Source organism: Ahaetulla prasina, chromosome 2 (genome assembly GCF_028640845.1).
Source record: "Ahaetulla prasina isolate Xishuangbanna chromosome 2, ASM2864084v1, whole genome shotgun sequence".
NCBI lineage: Eukaryota > Metazoa > Chordata > Lepidosauria > Squamata > Colubridae > Ahaetulla > Ahaetulla prasina.
In genome coordinates, this window is record NC_080540.1 from 189,664,889 (window position 1) to 189,677,933 (window position 13,045).

Sequence of the window (13,045 nt, forward strand, 5' to 3'; positions counted from 1 at the left end):
CTGTATGTAACCCACTCGTATTTAATTCAAACATTTTTAAAAGCAGTGTGTGAACCAAAGCATTATGTCACAGTATGACTTGTGGCTTCAGCATGAAAAATGAATTTATCCATTATGGCTTAGTTTTGGATGCAGATACAATATTAACAATTTTTTTAAAAAGCAAGCATGACTTGTTGCAAATTGTAAATTCGGGCATTATCTGACCTAGGTTTTAATTCTACATATGATTCTCCAATAGGCACCATTGAAATGTACTGATTTCAAATACCAGCATTCCTAAAAATTACCATTCTGGCTGGGAAAATCCTTAACGAGTCACCTCATGACTAAAGATCTCTGGACTAAGAAAGGCTTATATATAGTACTGAGGGTCAGATACTGACTATATTCACAATCTGCATAAACTTCTACACAGATTAGAATTTAAATCAATAGGGACTGTTTCTGAATAGACAGGTTGTATGGCATGCAACTGTTATTTCAAATGAAATAATTACCATAAAAACCAATGTCACATTTCTCCATCATAATTGACAGAAAAAGATACAATTTTACATTTTTTGTGGTCAGCTTTAATTTTCTCCCATCAATAAACTGATTGAACACTCTCAGAATTGCAAACTGATATATTATGTTATTAAGATGATGTAACATGTAAAGTTTTGAGAATGAAACTATAATTCCTCAAGGGCTCTCATCTACATGGAACAATTAGCAAAATATACCATATTCTACGATTTAAAGGTATCAACAGATTGTATGATTTCTATACAAAACATGCTAATTGTCAGCAGTGCTTTTAAAAAACTGAAATACAATCTAGATTTTAAATTAGGATTGGGTAGAATTTAATCTTTAATTCAAACCTGTGTAACTAGTAATTCACCAAGTCAACAGTTTACCTGAGGCTTCATAAATATGTTGTGCCTACTCCATAAAACTTCAAAAACAAAGAGGGGGCTGTCACACATTTTAGAGTATTGATTGTCTGGCTTGCAGTTACATATTCTTTTAGTTTTTTGCAGGTCAGCCTCTTCAAACAAAAATAAAATTTCTCAGAAAATAAGGGAAGAATATTCAGTCGCATTTTTTTCAAAAATAACAATCTTTAATAGCAAGTACTAAGGCCATTTATTCTAATAAAATAGAATATCTAGAATTATGTTGGTAATCATTGGAGAGGCACTCTCAAAAGAAAGGAAGTAGCCGGTTTAAAGTTTTGTTGCACATCACTGTTTTGAAATAGAACTAGCCATACCACAGTATCTTTAAAAAGTTTTATCCTCAGTTTTCTGACAATAGGAAAAATAGAATTATATGAAGTTGTATTAGTAAAATAGTCATTGCCATACACATCATGATTTATACACTGAAAAGTTGATTTACCACAAAATCCCAATTATTTGTCAAATATGAGACAGTGAGATCTAAAAACAAGCAGAACATAGGCTTCAACTTTGAAAAGTATTGCACCACCAAATGAAAATTTATATTCTAGATGCAAAATCCTTAAACTGTACATATTTTTTCTTACTTACCATATATGAAATAAAATCTAAGAAAATAATGCAGTTATTGCCTAATCAATTAAAAGCTTGCGACATGAATCAAATGTGTAATTCCAGATACCTCTGCAAAATCCAATCTTTAAAAAGTAGAGAATTATGTGTACAGAATTATGCCACGGCTACTGTAAGATAAAATCCTGTGGTAACATACTGTGGAATACAGATAAAATATACTCGAAAGCAAGAAAGACTTTTTTTCCCCTTCCTAGATGGAAGCCATAGGATAGGCCTAATCAAGGTATGGGTGGAGAAAGAAAATAGAAGCAAGCTGCTGAAAAGACAATAAGGATCTGACAATTCTGAACGTATAGAAACTAAAAAATAAAATATTGTTAAATATAAAAACCACATGCTTCCTTTTGGTAGAGCTGATGTAAAAAGGACAGAGGATGGAAATCAATACTCACTGCTAACTTTCATGCTGCCAAAGGCTGAAGGCTGCTGCACCGGTTTGCAGCTTTCTGCAAAGGAGGTGGTTCTCGGGCGCCCTGACATGGTTGTTAGCTGTTAGCTTTTCCTCCCTATCGGATCGACTTTCTCCTCCTCTGATTTCTCTTCCTTTTCTCTGCTCCGTTTCGTGCTCTCAGCGAAGAATAGAAAAGCAGAGTGTAAAGATCGGGGCCCCCACCCTGAAAGGAGGGCGCCCCCCTTTTAGTCTCTCCCAGCCCCTTTTCCGCTTCGCTTTATCGCAAGCAGGCCACCATCCTCTTCATTCCTAGGAGCAGTAACAGCGGCAGCGCCTGGGCTCGCGGCCGCCTCCGCCCAGCCCTACAATCCAGTCACTCCCCGCCCCTGTCTGATGCGAGGGGCAGGAAAGAGAAGCAGCACCGCTCGGCTTTCCGATGCTACGCCTTTCTTCCTTCCTTCCTTCCTCGCTCGCTCGCCTTCCTGCCTTCCTTCCTTCCTAGCTAGCGAGTCAGTCACGTGAGAAGGCGACGGCCAGGAGGTCCTTTCTTTTTTTTTTCCTCCTCGGGGTGGGAGCGCTGGGGAGACACAGAGAAGGGACGGACTATTTCCCGGCGGAGGAATATGACGCGAGGGATGGCGCGTCCGCAGGCAAAAAAAAAGAATCTGACAGAGTGGCGGCCAAACCGCCGGGGCCGTATGAGGAGAGGCGGCGGGGGCAGGAAGGGCGCGGGGGAGGGGCGGCCTGAGGAGCGGGCTCCTTCCTTCCTTCCTGCCTGCCTGCCTGCCTACCTGCCTCGTCACTCCGTCTCTCGCTCGACAACGCGGGGCCCGAGTGCCGCCGGAGTTCTCATAGCGCCCGTGGGGCGGGAAAATCGGGTCCGGAGGTGCGGCTTAGGCGGACGGCGCTGCAGTGCAGTTGGAGGACGGCGGGGTGGTCCATGGTGCTGCTGCTGTTGCTGCTGCTGAAAGCGGCAGATCTTCCCGACTCAGCCGGCTGCGGCGTTGCTGGCGCTGGGTCTCGCTTGGCCCCGCCTCCGCCACCCCTTCGCTCGCCTTCCTTTGTCCGCTACGCGCTCACGGGGCCGTTGCGGCTTCTTTTCTCTCGGTTGCTGTTGATACGGCCACAAGGTTCTAACTCCTTGCTCCGCTTACGCGCCCCTACGGACTACTCTTCGGGAATACGGAACCGACCGCCCCATTTCTCCGGACTCGGAAAGAGCCGCTGCGCTCTCGTCGGTGTTACGCACGCGTTCCCCTCAAAGCCGAGTTACGCAGCCTTGCTAAGCGTCTTCCGTGGATGCCGAGCCGAACACCCGAACGGTCTCCGAGCCGAAGAGCTTCGGAGGAAAACCCAATCAGGAGAAAGTGAACGCACAGAGCCCTCCCTTCTAGCACTACATCGGGACCAATCACCGCCGGTGGAAAGGAAGCATCCGCGCTATATAATCAGCCAATGACAGAAGAGCTACGAAAATAATCGGCCCGCACATTCTTTCCTTTCTGGGATCCAATGAAGAACGCCGGGGCCTGAATTGTCACCGCTGCAGAACCAATGGAACTGACGGATACTTCCCACGGCATTTGGACGAACCCGGAGAGGAGGCTGATGCGAAATGGGTGGAGCTTCAACGAGAACTTTTCCGCCCTTCCAGGGCACCGTCTGGACCTCTTCCGTCGCCCCGAAAGCAAGGCTGTAACTCGGGTTTTCTCTCGGTGGCCCTTGCTGTGCTTTGGTGGCCGTGTGTCGCCTGCTCCGGTGGGGGCGTTAACTGAGTGCAAAGGTGTCGGTACCGCTTAGCGGACGCAGTAAAGTGCAGTCGTCGCCCTGCGCGCTGATAACCGAGTAAGTCTTAGTCATGCCGCGGTTTGAGGGGAGAAGGGAAGTTCCACCACGACTCGAGATGGGTCTGCTTAGCTAAGCACTTCGCGTTACACGATTGCTTGCCCGATGCTGCCGAAGGAGGAATGTGGACACCAGCGCTCTCCTATGGATTACTGCTCTGCACGTGCCTTCCCTCGAGGGTACGATGCCTCTAATGTTAACCTTATAAATCACAAGTATTGAGGTATTAACTCTTGAGAAAACCATACCAAATAGCTGCACCAAGAGATTTTGTCCATTGCCCAGAATCTTCTCATGCCAGGTCAGAATTGATTTGCAAAGAACAAGTCTTGGCAGGCTAACCTTCTCATTTTTGATCAAGGGCATGACATCTGACAATAGCTCAGAAGCTTAGATTAGTAAAATACATAATTATGTCTTTGATGATGTGAATACTGCTGTTGGCTTGAGACTCTTGAAAAGTGTTCGTTAGAACCAATATCAGTACACATATCAGTACACATAATATCAGTACACAATACCAGTACACATGACAATGACAATAAAGGCTTTGAACTTTACTTCATCAAACTGAAAGGAGATACGGAGGGATGTGTTGTAGGTTTGTTCCATTCACGTTTTTATTAATGAGAGGTGAAAGAATGGCTGTGAAGTACATAACATAAAATTGAATGGGATAAAGCTTGGAATTGTGATTGATCAGAATTTGAATCGGTCAACAATATAACATTACTGCAAATGAACTGTAATTTTGTACTGCATTAACACAAGTATACCGGTAATTGGCAAATCACCAGGCATTACCCTATCTTTTGCACTGATCATATCATGCCTTGTAGAAATCTTTCTACTATTCAGCATAGAAGAACAAGTTTACAGAATGGCAACAACGTTGATCAAGCAATTGGAAACTAAACTATAAGAAATGAGTTAAGGCATCAGGCTAGAAATATGGAGACAGTTGTAGTTCCACCTTAGCCATGAAAGTTGACTGGTGATTTTAAACCAGTCACTCTTTCTCAGCCCAGTTCACCTTTTATAGAATAGAATAGAGTTGGAAGGGACCTTGGAGGTCGTCTAATCCAGCCCCCTGCTCAAGCAGGGGAGCCTATATTATTTCAGATAAGTGACTGTCTAGTCTCTTCTTTAAAAACTCCAGTGATGCAACACCCACAATTTCTGAAGCCAAGCTGTTCCACTGGTTAATTGTTCTCACTGTTAGGAAGTTTCTCCTTCATTCCAGGTTGCTTCTCTCTTTGATTAGTTTCCAACCATTGTTTCTTGTCCTGCCCTCCAGTGCTTTGTAGAATAATTTGACCCCCCTCTTCTTTGTGGCAGCCCCTCAAATACTGGGAATACTGCTATCATGCCACCCTAATTCTTCTTTTCTTTAACTAGCCAAAACCAAATCCTGCAGCCGTTCTTCATATCTTTTAGTCTCCAGGCCTTTGATCATCTTAGTTGCTCTGCTCTTTGGACTTTTCCAAAAGTCTCAACATCTGTTTTGTAATAGTATGGTGACCAAAATTGGTTGCAGTATTCCAAGTGTGGTCTTCCTAGGGTTTTATAAAGCGGTACTAATACTTCACGTCAGTGGTGGGTTGCTCCCAGTTCGGTCTGGTTCTATAGAACTGGTAGTAAAACTGGCAGGAGGCTCCGCCCATCCGCCATGATGTCATCATGGGTAATCGGTGCATGTGCAGAAGCTTCAGCGCATGTGCAGGAGTGCGCATGGTCCTGTTGCAAACCAGTAGTAAAGGTAAGTAGAACCCACCTGTCAGCCTCCGCTTTAATTAAGTGTATTTCTCCTACTAGATTATCTGACTGTTTTATTACCTTGTTAAAAGTTTGCTCTACTGAGTGTCTTACATGATTTATGGAGGAGGGGGGAGGTTTTCACTGTTTCCAGCGTTCCGCTGACATTGCATGTGTGGGGGAGGGAGACAGCTTTTTTAAACAGAAGTTGGAACTGTTTTGGCACGTGAATGTAACAGCAGCAGCTTCCTTCACTTTCCATCCAGAAGATTGACAGAGGGAGAATATCGGAAGTGAAACTACACGTGGCCGAGGAGGAAGACGACATTGGATTATTACTGTATGACCTCTAGTAGGGGGAGGGTTCAGGACAGAATATGACTCTGTGGTTTTGATTTACTTCCAGTTCCAGCTTAGCTTGTACTGCATACAGACTTGTTTGGTATAAATTACCAATTTCTTCAAAATGATGGAGTTGGGTCTTTATTTTCTCAAACACTGATCTGGGCTGACACCACCCCTCCTTCGTGTGATCTTGAATCTATGCCTCTGTTTATACAACCCAGGACTGTATTAGCTTTTTTGGCTGCTGCTGCACACTGCTGGCTCATATTCAAGTGATCATCCACTAGGACTTCAAGATTCCTCATTCTTTTTGAGCCAGGTCTCACCTAATCCTTTGATTTTTCCTGTCTAAATGTAAAACTTTGTTTTTCTTCACATTAAAATTCATTTTGTTGGATAGGGCCCATTGTTCAAGTTTGTCAAGTTCTTTTTGGATCCTGAGCTTGTCTTCAGGGGTGTTGGCTATTCTTGCCAATTTAATGTCATCTGCAAATTTGATGAGTTCCCCTTCTATTCCCTCATCTAAGTCATTTATTTTTTTATTTTTTTTTAGTAAAAAGGTTTTATTTTTACAATCATGTCAAACAATTCATTCAATGTACAGTTATATACATTTAGTCGGGCCTGCCCAGTCACCACCCCCCTTTTTAACACTCCCCTCTTCTACCTTCTTTTACTATCCAAACCTTCCTCTCCTTCTCTTATCTACATCCTCTCCACCCTACACCTTCCTTCTCCCTCTTCTACCCCTCTTCCTTCCTCTTCTCCTCTTTCCTACCTCCTACTCTCTCTTTTCTCCCTCCCCACCGTTCTAAAATGGTAACTGGGCAGACCCGACCCTACATTAATTATATTTATACATCTTCAATAATCCCTGTACATTCACCATCACTCCATCTCTAGCCTCAACCCCCCAATTCCCTCCCCATACCCCCACCCCCACCCCGACTTCCCAGAACAAAATGCAGGGTATCAAAACTAACAATCATAATCTAAAATAATTCCTAAATTATAATCTCTAGTCTCTCCACACTTAATCACACTCTCAATTCCCCTCTCCTTCAGAAATATATCTAATACAAAATATTTCCTAAATTTACTCATATGCTATTCGATATTTTTTTATCTGATACTTATTTTGAATATAATCAATCCACATTTTCCATTCTAAAATATATTTTTCTTGTGTATAGTCTTTCAAATAAGCAGAGATTTTTGCCATTTCTGCCAGATTTGATACTTTAAGTGTCCATTCTTCAATTGTAGGTAATTCTTCTTTCTTCCAATATTGAGCAATCAAAAGTCTTGCGGCTGTTATTAAGTTCAAAATCAATTTAGTCTCTATAACTGTACAGTCCATAATTATTCCTAGTAAAAGAACTGCGGAGTAAACTTAATCTTCTTTTCAAAATATTCTGCATGATCCACCATACTTTAATCCAAAATGCTTTAACTTTTTTACAAGTCCACCATATATGGTAATAAGTGGCATCTTCACAATCGCATCTCCAACATTTAGCCTGGACATTAGGATACATACCTGACAACTTTTGGGGTCTAAATGCCATCTATAAAACATCTTATAAAAATTTTCTCTCATATTTTGCGCTTGTGTAAATTTAACATTCCTCACCCAAATTCTTTCCCAAGTTTCCAACATTATTGGTTGCTGAAAATTTTGTGCCCACTTAATCATACAATCCTTAACCAATTCAGTCTCTGAGTCTATTTCTACTAATACATTATACAACCTCTTAATATGCTGTTGGCCTTGATCTCTCATTTGTTTTAACAAATTATCCTCAATTTGCTTAACACCTATTTTTTGATCTAATTTCCATCTAGCTTGTAATTGTCCATATTGGAACCATGTATAATTTTTCCCTTCTTCCCCCATCTTTTCTCTAGATTTTAATTGTAATTCCCCCTTTTCCATACAAAGAAGTTCTTTATAGGTAACTACCTCCATCTTTTGATATATATTTATATTTTCTATCATGTGTCTCGGGATTGCCCATATTGGAATCTTTCCATCTAATTTATATTGATATTTCCTCCAAACCCTCAATAATGCATTTCTAATTATATTATTTTTAAATATTTTATCTACTTTCTTATCATATAATAAATAGGCATGCCACCCATATAACAAACCATAACCTTCTATATTCAAAACTCTTTCCTCAGTTAAATTAATCCAATCAGTAATTAATGATAAGACAACTGCTTCATAATACAATTTTAAGTTAGGCATTTTAAGACCCCCCCTTTCCCTTGTATCCTGCATTATTTTTAATTTTATTCTTGGTTTTTTGCCCATCCATACAAAGTTATTAATCCCCTTTTGCCATTCCTGTAATTTAATATCATTCTTAAGCACCGGCTCATCTAAGTCATTTATGACGATATTGAAGACTATTGGGCCTAAGATGGAGCCTTGCGGTACCTCACTGCTTACTTCTCTCGATGTATCCACATGGAGTAATACAATTAAGGACTACTCGTTGAGTACAGTTTATCAGCCAGCTACAAATCCATCTAGTGATGATGTTGTCTATTCCTCATTTTTCTAGCTTACCAAGAAGTACGTTGTGGTCTACTTTGTCAAATGCCTTCTTGAACTCTTAAGTAGCCACAGCATTTTGCTGGTCTACTAATATAGTAGCTTTATCCAGTCAACATTTTATTAATTATAAAGTGTTATAAAACACAAAGTAAACAGAAGAGCAGTTGGGGGAAAGGAAAGGAGAAGTGAGGAAGGTTAAGAAAAAAAAGCATTGACTTCCAACTCTCTTTGTTACAATAAAATAAGGCATTAACATAAAACCACAACTTTTTGCTTTTTCATAATAATATGAACAAGCCATTTCTCTAAAGATCTATAAGTCTAATTGGTAAAACCCAAAATCAGAGTTTCATTCTTCTCCACATCAAGCATGAAGTTCAAAAGCAGTTTCCATGTGGAAACAAAAGTACTTATGTTCTTTTCTTTAATCAAAGTAGTCATTTTAGTCATTTCAGCCAACTCCATCAACTTCTGCAATCATTCATCCATAGTATGAATTATGTCCTTCTATTTTTGTGCATACAAAAGTCTTGCTGCAATCAACATATATAATAACAAAATTATTTTTAAAAATTCCAGTTCTTTTTCCATTAAACACAAGGAAAAAAAGTTCTGGGTTCATTTTTATCTCCATTTTCAAGATTTTCTGTACTACCATATTTTTCGAAGTATAAGACACACTTTTTCCCTCCTAAAAGAGGCTGAAAATTTGGGTGCATCTTATACTCTGTAACCTTCTGCAACCCTCCCACCCGCCAGCCCCCAATCTTCGGCCTCCACGTGTCCTCTTCCTAGGTGCAGAAATTGCCACCGACAATGACTTGTGTTTATGGGCTCCTCACATTGTGTTTTCAGCCTCCAAACGCTTCCTTTGAGAACCCTTCAAGGCTACGGGGATTGCTAAAGCACATCGCCCCTGATCACCACCCGAAAACACAACGCGTTTGGAGGCTGAAAATGCAGCGCATGGTGCCCAAAATGGCTACCCAGAACAGGTGCTCCCTTCTGTGCTTCGCCTGCTTTAGTCATTGGAGCTCCCTCCGACGATCAGCTGTGCTTTTGAAGCTGTTTTTCAGCCCCAACCAGCCCCAACTTCAAAACCAGCGAGCGAACTAATGTGTTGAAGCTGACCAGGTTAAGGATGCTAGCCAGATGAATACCTGGTAGGCAGATTTTTTTTTCCTATTTTCCTCCCCAAAAACTAAGGTGTGTTTTATATTCTGATGCATCTTATACTCTGAAAAATATGGTAATTTATCAATGAAATAAGATTGCTTTGGCATGATCTGTTTTTAACAAACCTACGCTGGCTACTAGTTACAACTTTATTTGCTTCTATTTGTTTGCAGATCTGTTTCTTGATTATCTTTTCCAGGATTTTCCCAGATATTGATGTTAGACTGACTGGTCTGTAGTTTCCTGGGTCTGTTTTTTCCCTTTCTTGAAGATGGGACCACATCAGCCCTTTTCCAATCTTCAGGTACTTCCCAAAAATCCAGGATTTTTGAAAGATGTGGTACAATGACATCTGCCAGCTCCTTCAGAGCTCTGGGGTGTAATCTGTCAGGTCCCGGTGATTTATATTCAAGGTCAAATATGTGTTCTCTTATCATTTTCTTGCTTATTTAAATTTTTATTTCTAGTTATTTTTGGTACATTGGGTTATAATTTCTTTTTGCGTGAAGACTGATGCAAAGAACGAGTTAAGCAGCTTTGCTTTCTCCCTACTGCCTGTTACTTCCTTGCCATCTCTAGTGGACCTACTATTTCCTTGATTATTATTTTTTTTTGTTATTAATATATTGAAAGAAACTTTATTATCTTTGACATTTGTTGCAAGTCTTTGTTCATTCTGAGCCTTTCCTTTCCTGACTTCATCTTTGCATGTTCAACCTCCCAGGCATGTTGTTGTGGGGAAAATAGGAGGAGGAGAAAGGAGTATTATTTGTCTGTTGTCACTTTGAGTTATTTATAGAAATAATAAATGTGGGATAATTTTTTAAAATACAAGTTTAGTGACTGCTTCATTTAGTGACCATTCAGTTACAGTGGTGATGAAAAGAGCAGTCCTTACAGTCCTTGCAAGCAGTCCTTACAATCTTTACAGGACTGTAAAGCAAAGGCAAGCTAAAGTAAGTCATAAATAGGGCCTCTGGTGGCTCAGCAGACTAAGTCTGTCTGTTATTAAGACAGCTGCTTGCAATTACTGCAAGTTCAAGTCCCACCAGGCCCAAGGTTGACTCAGCCTTCCATCCTTTATAAGGTAGGTAAAATGAGGACCCAGATTGTTGGGAGCAATAAAAGTTGACTTTGTATATAATATCTAGACCCGTTCCAGTCCGGTTTCTGACCCGGATACAGCACGGAGACAGCTTTGGTCGCGTTGGTGGATGATCTCTGGAGGGCCAGAGACAGGGGTCATTCCTCTGCCCTGGTCCTATTAGACCTCTCAGCGGCTTTCGATACCATCGACCATGGTATCCTGCTGCGCCGGTTGGGGGGATTGGGAGTGGGAGGCACCGTTTATCGTTGGTTCTCCTCTTATCTCTCCGACCGGTCGCAGACGGTGTTGACAGGGGGGCAGAGGTCGACCGCGAGACACCTCACTTGTGGGGTGCCGCAGGGGTCGATTCTCTCGCCTCTGCTGTTCAACATCTATATGAAGCCGTTGGGTGAGATCATCAGTGGCTTTGGGGTGAGATATCAACTGTACGCTGATGATACTCAGCTGTACTTTTCCACCCCGGGCCACCCCAACGAAGCTGTCGAAGTGTTGTCCCGGTGTTTGGAAGCCGTACGGGTCTGGATGGGGAGGAACAGCCCCAACCCCAACCCACCCAAGACGGAGTGGCTGTGGATGCCGGCACCCCGATACAGTCAGCTGCAGCCGCAGCTGACTGTTGGGGGCGAGTTATTGGCCCCAAAGGAGGGAGTGCGCAACTTGGGTGTTCTCCTGGATGCACGGCTGTCGTTTGAAGATCATTTGGCGGCCGTCTCCAGGAGAGCCTTTCACCAGGTTCGCCTGGTTCGCCAGTTGCGCCCCTTCCTTGATCGGGATGCCCTATGCACAGTCACTCATGTTCTTGTTACCTCCTGCCTGGATTATTGCAATGCTCTCTACATGGGGCTCCCCTTGAGATGCACTCGGAGGCTTCAGTTGGTCCAGAATGCAGCTGCGCGGGTGATAGAGGGAGTCTCACGTAGCTCCCATGTGACACCTCTCCTGCGCAGACTGCACTGGCTGCCTGTTGCCTTTCGGGTGCATTTCAAGGTTCTGGTTACCACCTTTAAATCGCTCCATGGCTTGGGACCTGGGTACTTACGGGACCGCCTTCTGTTACCTCATGCCTCCCACCGACCCGTACGCTCGCACAGAGAGGGCCTTCTCAGGGTGCCGTCCGCCAATGTTGGATGGCGGCCCCCAGGGGAAGATCCTTCTCTGTGGGGGCCCCCACTCTTTGGAATGAACTTCCCCCTGGTTTACGTCAAATATCTGACCGGACTTTTTGCCGCAAACTGAAAACATATCTGTTTGTTCGTGCGGGGCTTTCTTAAATTGTTTAGTTTTAAATTTTAAATTTCTCTCTGGTTTTAATTGGGGTTGCTTAGTTTTTAAACTATTTCAATTTCGGCCACACTGTATAATAAGTTTTTTAAATTTTATTTTAACTGTACATTGTTTCTTTTTACTTTGGCTGTGGCCCTGAGTCCTTCGGGAGAAGGGCGGTTTATAAATCTAATAAAATAAATAAATAAATAAATAAAATATACAAATGGATGAAGACTATTGCTTAACACTGTGTAAGCTGCCCTGAGTCTTCGGAGAAGGGCAGGATATAAATTCAAATTTTTTTTTTAAAAATGGTTTGTTAGCCTCTATGATGCTTTCTTGCTTTTGGCTGCCATTGGGAGGGGGAAGGTATTTGGGAGTGGGGAAGTGAGCTGGTGGAGATGTCTTGGTAAAGGGAGGAAAATTCTCACTGTCTTCGTAACAGCTGCAGAGAGAGCTGGTAGCTGTCAAGGTCAACCATCTGGCATACCAGCTAGATGGGGCCATCTGAAGAAGCACCCCACATGACACCTTGGAGAGATGTGGATTGGACATTCAACTTGGGTCCTTGGGGGGAGGGATTTGGGGATGCTTTCAATATCTAATTTTCATGCCTATTGCCTCAAGACTTTGCTTGTCTTTTGTTTCATTCAGTTCACACTCAGTAAAAGTACCTTTCTCTACAAACATGGAGTTGAGGTTTTTCTTTCTTGAGTTTTGAATGGAGGCACACCTGACATTAAGCAAAGTCTGCTTTAACAGCCATTCCAGAGAAAACTACCATGGGGGCTGAGCAAAGAATGTCTGACCAAGACAGTGACCAAGAGGACATGGGAGCCACTGGATCCACTCCTCCCCAGTCTCGGCGCGGTGGGGAATCTCAGAGTGGATGTCGGAATTACAGCTTGAAGAAAAGCCAATTAGAGCTAAGTGGGAAGGATGGAACCTCCAAAGGAAATCCCTCCAGGGGTGACAGTTAGCAGACGCTGGTGGGGAGAGGCTGCCTG

At 42.5% G+C, this 13,045-nt stretch overlaps 1 protein-coding gene across 4 annotated transcripts in view; it reads right to left on the reverse strand.

Moving 5' to 3' along the window:
* GSK3B (glycogen synthase kinase 3 beta) overlaps positions 1 to 3,268 on the reverse strand; it is a 150,973-nt gene extending 147,705 nt beyond the window's left edge. The window contains exon 1 of one of the 4 annotated variants that reach the window (XM_058174220.1): positions 1,979 to 3,268. In XM_058174220.1, coding sequence (XP_058030203.1) covers positions 1,979 to 2,066 — 88 coding nt within the window. In that variant the 5' untranslated portion in view covers positions 2,067 to 3,268. The remainder of the gene's footprint in view (positions 1 to 1,978) is intronic. The other 3 variants (XM_058174221.1, XM_058174222.1, XM_058174223.1) reach the window with 3 other exon arrangements.
* Between the last annotated feature and the right edge of the window lie 9,777 nt (positions 3,269 to 13,045).